Source organism: Bos taurus, chromosome 23 (genome assembly GCF_002263795.3).
Source record: "Bos taurus isolate L1 Dominette 01449 registration number 42190680 breed Hereford chromosome 23, ARS-UCD2.0, whole genome shotgun sequence".
In the NCBI taxonomy this organism is placed as follows: domain Eukaryota; kingdom Metazoa; phylum Chordata; class Mammalia; order Artiodactyla; family Bovidae; genus Bos; species Bos taurus.
The window spans coordinates 33,388,353-33,401,852 of record NC_037350.1 but is presented as its reverse complement, the minus strand read 5'-3'; the positions used below and the strand labels follow the sequence as shown (position 1 = coordinate 33,401,852).

General features: G+C 41.2%; 1 protein-coding gene across 4 annotated transcripts in view; it reads right to left on the bottom strand.

Moving 5' to 3' along the window:
- The window catches only part of DCDC2 (doublecortin domain containing 2), a 150,891-nt gene that overhangs the window by 83,679 nt on the left and 53,712 nt on the right, over window positions 1-13,500 (bottom strand). For all 4 annotated transcript variants that reach the window (XM_059880647.1, XM_059880649.1, XM_059880650.1 and 1 more), the window contains 2 exons: window positions 11,843-11,989; window positions 10,018-10,072 (listed from right to left, as the gene is read on the bottom strand). In XM_059880647.1, the coding sequence (XP_059736630.1) occupies window positions 10,018-10,072; window positions 11,843-11,989 (202 nt within the window). The remainder of the gene's footprint in view (window positions 1-10,017; window positions 10,073-11,842; window positions 11,990-13,500) is intronic.

Sequence of the window (13,500 nt, the reverse complement as noted above, 5' to 3'; positions counted from 1 at the left end):
GGGTGCAATTTTATGCAACATCTGTACTGTGCTAGTATCTGAAAATAAATGTAGTAATGTTAAATAAACAAATCTGCCTAGAAACCTATTATAACTGCTCATTTTAAACATTTAGATATTCAGTCATCCAGAAGTGTTTAAATAGCTTTAGCTATCACCCAATTAAGAATAGAAAATTTCACAGCTTTACAAATGAAGTTATTTATGCTATTTTGTCATAGCCTACAAGAAAATGAATTATGCATAGATTTATTAACAGTATGAAAACTTGTCCAAATCTATAACATTTTTTTGCATAATTTAATTTCCTATTCCAACTGCAATTTAAACATACCGTTTCCACTTAATTATTGCATTAGCTGCAACCAGAGTTGGGGTCTTTTTTCTTTCCTTTTCTTCAATGATTATTTCTTGCAAAGCCATAAACTGCCAGGCAGGAGAAATGGCTAATGTGATTACAGTGGAGATTCCAAAAGCATCATATGAGAAGGAAGCATCAGCCTGGTCTCACATTCTAGTCTCTTTTCAAATTAGTTTATTCATCTCAAGATTCTAAAACTTTAAAAGCCTTGAATGAGAGGAGTAACCCTTCTAGCAAGCCTACTAGAATGTTCAGAGGTGCTGTTCAACTTATCAGGACTAAAATGAAACAAAGAAAGCAAAACTCTGGATTTCATCATGAGAGGTTTTTTGTTTTTTTTAACAGCTCTCTGGGAAAAGTCTTATTCACAAAAGGGGTAAAACAAGGGAGAAACAGACAGTCCATCCTGGGGAGACTGAGGATTCACACGATTTTAAGCATCAACTCTTTTGCTGAATATACAAGAAGTTCTGATTTACTGCGTTTCTGATGAAAGTGAAAGTGAAGTCGTTCAGTCATGTCTGACTCTTTGCGCCCCCATGGGCTGTAGCCTACCAGGCTTCTCAGTCCATGGGATTTCCCAGGCAAGAGTACTGGAGTGGGTTTCCAGGGACACCCAAAAGACCGATTTTGGAAAATCAAGAAAGCCTAGTTGATTCCAATAACTATATGAGGCATAGCTTTGGTAACGGACACTCATGCATTCAAATACTGATTAATGACTAATTGCCAGGCACTTGACAAGAACTAAACTTAGCTTCCCTGGTGGCTCAGGCAGTAAAGAATCCGCCTGCAATGCAAGAGACCCGGGTTCGATCCCTGGGTGGGGAAGATCCCCTGGAGAAGGGAATGGCAACCCACTCCAGGATTCTCGTCTGGAAAATTCTACGGACAGGGGAGCCTGGAGGGTTTACAGCCCGTGGGGTTGCAAAGAGTCAGATACGACAGAGTGACTAACACAGCACAAATTAAACTTAGAAAAAAATAATTGTTTTGTAATTAGAAAACAGGAAAGAATTCAGATGTTTTCTATTTTAAAAAGAAAACACGTTGTATAGCACAGGGAACTCTATTCAATATTCTGTCATGATCTAAGTGGGGAAAGAATCTGAAAAAAATGGATATATGTATATAACTGAATCACTTTGCTATACACCTGAAACTAACACAACACTGTAAATCAACTATACTCCGATCTACAATAAAAAAGAAAGCAAGACTCATCTAAAAACTACAAACATGTGTAATAAATTAACAGACATAAATAGATCATATAGTATAAATTATATACTTATCTATTTACACACTTTATTATATAAATTATAGATAATACATAGACAAATTATATAGAGAGAGGGAAGGGCAGAGTGACTCATAAATTGGATAGTCATTGCTATTTATGGGGCATAGGGAATAAAATTGTCATCTCATACTGCTATGTTAGTTGATAAGATAACATTACTCAGTAGCTCCTGTGTGCTAAATACTCATCAGATCAGATCAGTCGCTCAGTCGTGTCCGACTCTTTGCGACCCCATGAATCACAGCACGCCAGGCCTCTCTGTCCATCACCAACTCCCAGAGTTCACTGAGACTCACGTCCATCGAGTCAGTGATGCCATCCAGCCATCTCATCCTCTGTCATCCCCTTCTCCTCCTGCCCCCAATCCTTCCCAGCATCAGGGTCTTTTCCAATGAATCAACTCTTCGCATGAGGTGGCCAAAGTACTGGAGTTTCAGCTTTAGCATACACTTATCCTTCCAAAGAAATCCCAGGGCTGATCTCCTTTAGAATGGACTGGTTGGATCTCCTTGCAGTCCAAGGGACTCTCAAGAGTCTTCTCCAACACCACAGTTCAAAAACATCAATTCTTTGGTGCTTAGCCTTCTTGACAGTCCAACTCTCACATCCATACATGACCACAGGAAAAACCATAGCCTTGACTAGACGAACCTTTGTTGGCAAAGTAATGTCTCTGCTTTTGAATATGCTATCTAGGTTGGTCATAACTTTCCTTCCAAGGAGTAAGCGTCTTTTAATTTCATGGCTACAGTCACCATCTGCAGTGATTTTGGAGCCCAGAAAAATAAAGTCTGACACTGTTTCCACTGTTTCCCCATCTATTTGCCATGAAGTGATAGGACCGGATGCCATGATCTTCGTTTTCTGAATGTTGAGCTTTAAGCCAACTTTTTCACTCTCCACTTTCACTTTCATCAAGAGGCTTTTTAGTTCCTCTTCACTTTCTGCCATAAGGGTGGTGTCATCTGCATATCTGAGGTTATTGATATTTCTCCGGGCAATCTTGATTCCAGCTTGTGTTTCTTCCAGTCCAGCGTTTCTTATGATGTACTCTGAATATAAGTTAAATAAACAGGGTGACAATATACAGCCTTGACAAACTCCTTTTCCTATTTGGAACCAGTCTGTTGTTCCATGTCCAATTTTAACTGTTGCTTTCTGACCTGCATACAAATTTCTCAAGAGGCAGATCAGGTGATCCGGTATTCCCATCTCTTGAAGAATTTTCCACAGTTTATTGTGATCCACACAGTCAAAGGCTTTGGCATAGTCAATAAAACAGAAATAGATGTTTTTCTGGAACTCTCTTGCTTTTTCCATGATCCAGCAGATGTTGGCAATTTGATCTCTGGTTCCTCTGCCTTTTCTAAAACCAGCTTGAACATCAGGAAGTTCACAGTTCACATATTGTTGAAGCCTGGCTTGGAGAATTTTGAGCATTACTTTACTAGCGTGTGAGATGAGTGCAATTGTGCGGTAGTTTGAGCATTCTTTGGCATTGCCTTTCTTTGGGATTGGAATGAAAACTGACCTTTTCCAGTCCTGTGACCACTGCTGAGTTTTCCAAATTTGCTGGCATATTGAGTGCAGCACTTTCACAGCATCATCTTTCAGGATTTGGAATAGCTCAACTGGAATTCCATCACCTCTACTAGCTTTGTTCATAGTGATGCTTTCTAAGGCCCACTTGACTTCACATTCCAGGATGTCTGGCTCTAGGTCAGTGATCACACCATCGTGATTATCTGGGTTGTGAAGATCTTTTTTGTACAGTTCTTCTGTGTATTCTTGCCATCTCTTCTTAATATCTTCTGCTTCTGTTAGGTCCATACCATTTCTGTCCTTTATCGAGCTCATCTTTGCATGAAGTGTTCATTTGGTATCTCTGATTTTCTTGAAGAGATCCCTAGTCTTTCCCATTCTGTTGTTTTCCTCTATTTCTTTGCATTGATCACTGAAGAAGGCTTTCTTATCTCTTCTTGCTATTCTTTGGAACTCTGCATTCAGATGTTCATATCTTTCCTTTTCTCCTTTGCTTTTCACTTCTCTTCTTTTCACAGCTATTTGTAAGGCCTCCCAGACAGCCATTTTGCTTTTTTGCATTTCTTTTCCATGGGGATGGTCTTGATCCCTGTCTCCTGTACAATGTCACGAACCTCATTTCATAGTTCATCAGGCACTCTGTCTATCAGATCTAGGCCCTTAAACCTATTTCTCACTTCCACTGTATAATCATAAGGGATTTGATTTAGGTCATACCTGAATGGTCTAGTGGTTTCCCCTACTTTCTTCAATTTCAGTCTGAATTTGGCAATAAGGAGTTCATGGTCTGAGCCACAGTCAGCTCCTGGTCTTGTTTTTGCTGACTGTATAGAGCTTCTCCATCTTTGGCTGCAAAGAATATAATCAATCTGATTTCGGTGTTGACCATCTGGTGATGTCCATGTATAGAGTCTTCCCTTGTGTTGTTGGAAGAGGGTGTTTGTTATGACCAGTGCATTTTCTTGGCAAAACTCTATTAGTCTTTGCCCTGCTTCATTCCGTATTCCAAGGCCAAATTTGCCTGTTACTCCAGGTGTTTCTTGACTTCCTACTTTTGCATTCCAGTCCCCTATAATGAAAAGGACATCTTTTTTGGGTGTTAGTTCTAAAAGGTCTTGTAGGTCTTCATAGAACCGTTCAACTTCAGCTTCTTCAGCGTTACTGGTTGGGGCATAGACTTGGATTACTGTGATATTGAATGGTTTGCCTTGGAAACAAACAGAGATCATTCTGTCATTTTTGAGATTGCATCCAAGTACTGCATTTCGCACTCTTTTGTTGACCATGATGGCCACTCCATTTCTCCTGAGGGATTCCTGCCCACAGTAGTAGATATAATGGTCATCTGAGTTAAATTCATAAACACAAATTTATCAAATGCATAGATAGGCATTTTTTCAGTAAAGGAATTAACTTTCTCAAAGTTACCCAGGTTTGATTTTTCTACTACTGTTTTTCAGATAAAGGAATTAACTTTCTCAGAGTTACCCAGTTTTGACTTTTCTACTACACTGATGCTTGCTTGTTCCCAAGGGACTAGAAACAGCTATCATATGGTTTGGTTCCCTTAAAAAGTCACCTGGAAATAATAGATTATGATTTTATCCCAAAGTGGAAGAAATCAAGCAGCAGCCTCATTTTACGGGGCATACCATGCAAACACTAGACCCTATGTGATCATTCAAGCACTGTCCTGTTTTTTTCCTCACACACATATCAAAATACCTGATAGAAATAGCAAACCTCTGGCTCAGACCAACAGAAAACTAAAAAGAGCCCTTCCATCACCCCCTTGCTCTACTCAAATTGGGATTGTTTTAGATAATTCCCTAGGCTCTTTCCAACAAGCTCCAGTCAACTCAGGTTTCTGTCATTACCACGGTAAACTCACTTGAAGCCTCCATGAACATGTGCCAAAGACACAAAAGCCATAATGCATCACAAAATCCCTCGTAAAGTGATTTTGTGCGGGATTTGCCGCACACAGCAGCACTCACAGCGTGTGTATTTCAGCGAAGCATCCAGGAGACCTTGTGAGCAGGGGACCACACTCAGACTCAGGCTGGTGTTTCTCTGTGTATTTGCTGATGGGAAGTGTGAGAAATCTTTTTATCCAAACTGGACACAGGTTCCCAAAAGGCAAAATGGAGTTCTGGAAGCTTCAAAATTGACCTTTCACCGTGACTCTGTGATACACGGATAATCATGTTTTCTCACCAAAACCTGAGCAATTGCCATATTTGAATCTGTAAATTGCTGCTCACAAGATGTATTAGCTACTTGGGAATTAAGGACAACTGAGGACTCGATGGACAAGAGTTTGGGTGAACTCCAGGAGTTGGTGATGGACAGGGAGGCCTGGCGTGCTGCAAGTCATGGGGTCGCAGAGTCGGACATGACTAAGCGACTGAACTGAACTGAGGACAACGTAAGGGAGTCTTTGGCTCCAACTTTCAAGCACGTCCCTGATTTTATGTCTCTTCCACTAGAGGGTGCTTGGACTCTTTGTGCTGAAACCTCACAGCTAGAGGACAGCCTCCCGCTGGTGGGTTAATTTTTCAAACTTAATAGAACTTCAGAGGATTCAGTTATCTCTTCCTTTTGTTTCCCAGGTTAGAATCTCAAAGTACGTGTTTCTGTGACCCCCCGCCCCCAGTCTGTATGAGGGGTGACTTCTGGTCTTTTCCTACTTTGCACAGGGCATTGCCTGGCTGTTTTGAAAGGGTTGCTGGATCCGCCACCAAACCTCCTCACCTTTACCCCAAACCCTATTACCCACACTTCCTACCACAAGGGTGGGGCCTTGCTGACCCATCACTCCTGCACAGCAGGTCCTCTATGGAGAGTGTAGCAGCTTTCTCTCTCTCTTTTTTAAGCTCTATCAGGCCCCCACCCACACTTCCCTTCATTATGCAATACAGCCATTCCTAGAAAGCTTGCAGAGAAAAGAATTCCTAAAAATCCAACTCTGGGTCCCCTTTGATTTGCATCACAAGTTCAGGGATGCCTTCCCTTGAACTGAACAGTAAGTAGCTCCTTAAGTTGTAAGCCAGCTCACCCATCATCCCCTTCACTCACACTCGCCCCAACTCCGTGCCAAGCGGTTAAGAATCTTGAAAATATGTACATTCTGCAGGGAACCAATTAGTTAAAGGAAAGGAGCAAACTGATCCTTCCCTTAAAAAGTTCGTGAGTTTGTGACTTTGGAATGCCCAACGTAGAATATTCTCTCCATGTGGTTCACGGCCAGTCACTCACAAATCCACTAGATAGGTTTCGTGGAACCTCACTGTATGCCCAGGGGGTTATGCCCCTCTGCTGAATATAATCTCCTACAAGAGGCCCACCCTGGCCACCCAGGGGGTACTGCACCCTCTCTTTCTCCTCCCATATCCTGATACATGTTTCTTCAAGTTTATCCCTGATTAATATCAACTGTGTATTAGTTTGTCTTTTTCCTCCTCCAGAATGGAGGCTTCAGACATTTATGGTTTTCTCTGGAATCTCTGCCTCCCCTTCCCCACAAGCACTAAAACAGTTCAGTTCAGTTCAGTCACTCAGTCATATCTGACTCTTTGCAACCCTATGGACCACAGTACGCCAGGCCTCCCTGTCCATCACCCAACTCACAGATTTTACTCAAACTCATGTCCGTGGAGTCGGTGATGCCATCCAACCATCTCATTTTCTATCGTCCCCTCTCCTAGTGCTCAGGACATAATATGGACTCAGTAGATGGCTACTGGATGAATGCAGCCATCAGTGACAAGATACAATGTCCCCTGCTGCCTCCTGTCCCAGTCGCCCGCATCACTCAGGACTCCAACCATCCCACTGCCTCCTGCTGCTATTCTTGCCCCACCCACTTCTTTGCAGACACCACAGCCAGAATGATCTTTCAAAAATAGAAATCAAATGCTATCACTCCCTTCCTCTGCCCCTCAAATGGTAAGGAATCAAATCCAAACTCCACCCATGGCCTGCACCATTGGGCCCTGCCTGCCCCTCCAATCTCATCACAGACCACCCCAGCCTTCTTTCTGTCCCCTTTCTTTATGCCAAGCTCTTTCCCGAAGGCCTTTGTGACTGTTTCCTCGGCTATGGAGGCTCTTTCTCCCCTGCCCCCACCCTGTATGGCTGGCTGCTTTACCTCATTAAAGTCTCAGTCTCAGAACATTTTATATCAACAAGTGCCCTGCCACATCTTATTGTCCTCATGGCACTTATCACCACCTGAAATTACATATTCGTTTAGAGACTGATAGTCTGTCTACCCCCGTTCTTCCACCCCGCCCCGCCCCACACAGACACAGGCACTAGAACAAAAGTTTCGTGACGTCTGAAAGCTTGTCACCAATCTCTGCCAGCTGCTTGAAGGAATTCCTGGCACTCAGTAGGTGCTTGTTAAACATGTGTTGGATGGATGGCTGGATGACCAGATAAATGGACAGATGACTCTATAGAATGCTTCGTGAGAAAGCATTGTGAGAAAAGGGACAGACTCTGCTATCACTGTGTTATTCTAAGTCAGAGCATGGCAATATAATGTTGGGTCTTTGCTTGTGTACGAGATGGAAACTCCTCTCAAAACATAACTTTGAGTTCTTAAAGGTCACTTCCTCAAAGAGACCTTTTCCTGACACACATATCTAAATTCTCCTTTTATTTTCCTGCATATGGTTCTATCCTTTTCTCTCATTCTAATCACACTTTGCAATTATACACTGCTTTGTGGTATCGCTTGTATAACTTTGTCTCCTTGAGTAGGACAGAGCTAAGAGAGAGTGTTGTGTCTTTTTGCGCAATACTATCTCCCTGGGGCTTAGTTCTAGGCCAGACACACAGAAGACATAGCCAGTCATCATTAGATGACCCAGTATTCACAGCACAGATTCGAAAGAACTTCCAAACAAGTGAGCAAGAAAGAGGTGCATATATGCCTCCTGTGTATGGATTTGAAAATTGGAAACACATTTTTAATTTTAAAAAAATCAGACATTCTAAATTTCAGAATTATAACCACCTAATCCCAAAGTTCAGTCATTGTGAATGTAAAGACCTGAGTCCTGATCTTGGTTCTGACATGAACTATCCCTGTGATCTGAGTCAGTTATTCAACTACACTTGGTCTCTGTTTAACCATCACCTTTCCAGCTATACTGTGAGGGTTAATGAGCTCCTATGCGCATGGTACATGGAAGAGATTCCACTCCAAAGTCCTGAAGAAAAGCAGAAGGGTAGTCTCCCAAATCTAAATTCCTGGACTTTATTTAGCTTTATGGGCTTCCCAGATGGCCCTAGTGCTAAAGAACTCGCCTGCCAATGCACAAGACTAAGAGACACGGGTTTGCTCCCTGTGACAGGAAGATCTCCTGGAGGAGGGCACGGCAACCCACTCCAGAATTCTTGCCTGGAGAATCCCATGGACACAGGAGCCTGGCGGGCTACAGTCCATAGGGTCACAGAGAGTCAGACACAACTGAAGTGATTTAGTATGCAAGCATATGTTTAGCTTTATGATGGTTACAATGTATTTTTCAGTTACTGGAATACTCTCTCTCCCCTTGCTCTCCATATCCATGAAGTTATGGGTCCTCTGTGGCTCTCACTGTGAGCTCTGCCCCCAACCCTCTCTATGCCCACTTTCCCATCCTCCCACTCAACAGTGTGCTGAAGCCAGCTCCTCGCCAGGCTGTGATGGGTGCGAGGAAAGAACGTCACCATGACATGCCTCTGCTCTTTGACTATGACCGTCACGTGGATGAACTTGCGAATTTTCATCTGATGTCCTCAGTCTCTGCCATTTAGTCTGCAGCTAGATTCCGTGATGACATTGATAACTCAATGCATTAGAAATTAAGCAGGTGATTCTTTCCTCAGCTGCCCTCTAATTAGCTATAGTACCACCATTTTCTCAGGCATCCAAGCTCATAAACTTAGCCAAGGTCAGCACTATTTCTTCACACACACAAAAATCTTTTTCAAGAATTTCACATGATGTTACAGAAAAGGGGGAGGGGAAGGAATATCTAAATCATCATTAGGAGACAATATCATTGTCCAGAAGCCTCTTATTTTACAAGACACCAATTAAGAGTTCTGCTTATTTAATTCAGAAAGGGAAAATGTCAGATCAATTCTCACCTCTACAGGTCAGGAAATTCAACCAAAAGAGCAGAAAGAGAAGTTTCAGCTAAGAAGACCTGTCAAAGCAATACTCCAGCAGGACATAAAGCTTATCCCCATGAGGGGGTATAGATAAAACATACAAACAGGTTAAGAAGTTACCTACTAAATGCCTGTCACAGTTCCCACATAATTGGTATTCAATAGATTATGCTGAATTAACAAATAAATGAATGAACGGTGGATGAAAAAGATTTTGATAAGGACCTAACTATTTAGACTGATTCTCAATCTTTTTAAAAAATATAACTGAGGATTGCCATTCTGTTACATACTCTTTCTTTTTAGTCTTTGTCAGTGATAGAAAATAACACTGGGCGGATCAGTGATGTGGCCTAAAACAGCGTTTCTTCTCACTTATGTATTATTGCCTAGATTTCAAGCTGGTATAAATTTTATCAAGTCTATATATTAGGAAAAAAATTATCTCTTGAAATTCATATTTTAAAAATATTAGCTCTCCTTTAGAAACTTTGTTGTAACGTTAATGTTCTAATGTTGTTTCACATAATTGCTTATATGCCACAAGTTTTATTTCTTTGAATTTAATTGAAACCCAAAGGACAGTCTCTCTGTTATGGTATAGAAATACAGAACATTAATGAGTAAAGTATATGATACTCACACTGCCTTTAGACTTTCTGGATCCTACAATTGGAGGTAGTGAAGAAGTTTTCTGACTGTGAAAACAAATTACAATTTAGAAATCTGAATATTACTCACAAATAATATACAAAGCAAGATAATTAACATCTCAGTTTGTCACCCCGACCTGGAACTCAACTATTTATAGACGTCAGTATTCCGCAATAAGTACCACTGACTTTCCCAATTTCATAAAGACCACAAAACATTTCCAAATTCCATTCCAAAACATTATTGTTTTTAATTGGAGTATAATTGCTTTACAATGTTGTGTTAGTTTCCACTGTCCAAAAGATTCTTAATGTTTTCTTGTATAGCATTTTAGTTGATGCTTACAAATAAATTTAGTACCACCTTTAACTTTTTCATACCACTTAAAATAATCCCTAAATTTTTTATTTGCATTTCAAAAAACAGGCATTTCCCAAGCTGAGTGAGGATTTTGCCAGATTGTGTTTAAGACTAAAAATGATAAAGTTTTTTTATTATCGTGTCTATCATATCTGGTAGAAGCACAGAATGGTAAAACACTGGCATTTATATTCAGGGAGTTTCTAAACCAGTCATTCTCACCAAAAATTTAAAAACTGCTCTTCAGCTCTAAGTATTTTCCAGATGTCTCTTTACAGGAAAAGATCCCGCTCGAAACCCAACCGAACCTCTCTGAAAATAAGAAGTCACGCAGTTAAAGGCAAGTTTCGCTGACCTGCCTGAGAAGGCCACCGTGGGCAAGTTTTCTCACCGCCATCAAGTAGAAGCACAAGCTCTCACCGCGGTGCATACTGCGACCCACAGCAGCTAACCCAGTGCTGCTTCTCAGGGCAACGCTGTGAACGACTTGATTTCATGGATGGGTAAGGATGGTTGGCAATAGGTCTGGTAAGTAGTTCTAAAGTGCTAGAAAGCAATGTGCTCTTTGCGATACTTCAAACACCACCCCTGAAACTCCATTCCACCTATTCCGTATTGAGGAACCCTTGGTTAGTCTCTCCATCAAGCTACACGGGACGACAAATCAATGGAGAACACGCTGGTGACGTTCTGCTCTATCTCTGTCACACGTCACCCATCCGAGTAGGAGCAACTACACAAAGTCAGTTTTCCAGCCAAGTAGACACGGAAAAGCAGCGGCAATGGACCGTAGGGCACCATGAGCAAGCCCAAGGGTCCCTGCAAGCAGGGGCCGAGGCTCTTCATGCAAACGCAAGCCTGGGCAGCCCACCTACTGGGCTGAAAGAAGGCCTTCTTCACAAATGCACGACATCTCACAGAGCAAAAGGGTTCTCTATGCATTGTGTGCAATTATAAGGGTAACCTTTAAAATTTTGCCTGAAATAACTATACACCCAGCCCTCCACTTATTTGTATAAAAGAAATATCATTTCTATATTTTACCATTATTATTTTTAAGTAGAAAATATTATTTCTTAACCACCTGTAGATATTTCTCTATGCATCAACTGAAAAATTATTCAATCAAGTTAACATCTTTAAGACTTCTAAAAGCATATGTTATAAGAAGCTCACTGCCCTGTACCTTTTTCACAAATCTAATCTTTATATTTAGTACAAATTCATAAGTGAATGGCTAAAAAATACTATATAGTCCATCACAGATTCCTCAATACCATATTTTTATGCAATAGTTTTCAACCTCCAATCACAGCAAAATAAACAGCGATCAAGGTGTGTCAGACATCCTTTCCTTTCTAACCGATAAACATGATTCTAAAAAACAGCATAAGATTCAATGCTATTTCAAGTGATAACTAAACTATGAGACGCGAGTGAGGATGCAAACATACCCGTAAGACTTTCTCATCGTCGACTTGTCGAAAAGTAATTCACTGTAAGGCAACTTCTTGAACCTATCTCTGCCGACAGCCACATAAAACTGCCCATTCTCCAGCTCTGCTCCACTCTCAACCAGTTTTCCTTCTAAAGTGTAGAGTCTGCCAAAATATGAATGCCAGCAATTCAAATGTTAACAAGCATTTCAAGAACTGCTAAAATCACAGTCAATTAAAAACTCTATTCCTAAATTGGCTCATTGGATACTATGCTAAACACTGAATTATAAATGTCTCAAAGTCATAAGACTCAGCTAAGTACCAATGCAGATACAATTATGGTCTAGCTGTACAGAAACCGGACAGTCTAACATAAGGATCCCCTATTGCTGCCATATTTAGAGTTTAGAGGGAGAAAATTAACTTGTAGAGAATGTGTGTGTGTGTGTGTGTGTGTGTGCATGCGTGTATGTGTGCTCAGTCGTCTCCGACTCTTTTGCAACCGCATGGACCGTAGCCTGCCAGACTCCTCTGTCCATGAAATTCTCCAGGCAAGAATACTGGAGTGGGTTGCCGTTTCGAGAATGTCAAATTTTAAATGAAGCTTGGTTTCCACTGAAGTTTGATTCTTCTCTTTATATCCCATGAGCACTTAGAAAATTTATTTTCTTAATGCACTGTTCAGGTGAACATCTAAGAGCAGCCCTCAGACAGAATTTTCCATAGAAACACACAAGAACTAGGTCAGAAAACAAGAGGTGAGAGGGCAGGAGGTAAAAGAACCCATTGCCAGCATTAATGATGCAGAACTGCATAGCGTTCATGCTTCTCTTTTTTTGCCTTCCGTCATCTTCCCAGAATCAAGGGATTTCACAAGAACCTCCCTTTTACTGTAAAACTGCTGCTGCAAACTACAATGTGTTACTTATTAGGAGAACAGTGATAACCTTGCTAGACGATTTAAAGTGTCCCCACAGTTTGTTTAAAGAGCAAGAAAAAAACAGACGGCTTAGAAAACCACGCCACAAAGAAGACAATGCATGTTTTTGAAGGTGATAAACAAGAGTTAGGAACTGAAAGGATTTTAAGATTATCGTTTTAAAAGTTCTCAGACTTCTTATATCACAAAATTAAGGGTAGTGACATTTGCAAAGAAAAAAAAAATCCATTGATCTGTCTAAGCAGACAGGCCGTATCATATGGAGTCAAGGAGTAAAATAAAAGCAGCCACTTAACCCCCTAAAGTGTGTTGGTGTTGAGTTAGTATGAAGATGCTAAAGTAATGCACTTCTATCCCTACAAGTCTAAATACCAACACTTAACCCAGATAATCTGGTTTTCCTGCCTTGACCTAGACCAGCGCCTCTGGACATTATTGACGTTTTGGATCTGATAATTGTAGGAGAGGTGGGAGGCTGTCCTGGGAATTGTAGGGTGTCAACAGCACCCTTGGCCTCTTCCCATGGGATGGGAGTAGTAGCCATCTCTAATCCCTATGACTGGACACTGCCAGCAGCCCCTACTGGTAAATCTGCTCCTGGTGGAGAACCTGTTGGAAACCAACCCCTAGATGGAGGCCTAGACCCATACGTTCTTCTTCTCTCATTTACCTTCAAAAGAGGAAGATCTGAATCCATCATTAACTTTTACAGCTAGAAATTAAAAGACAGCAA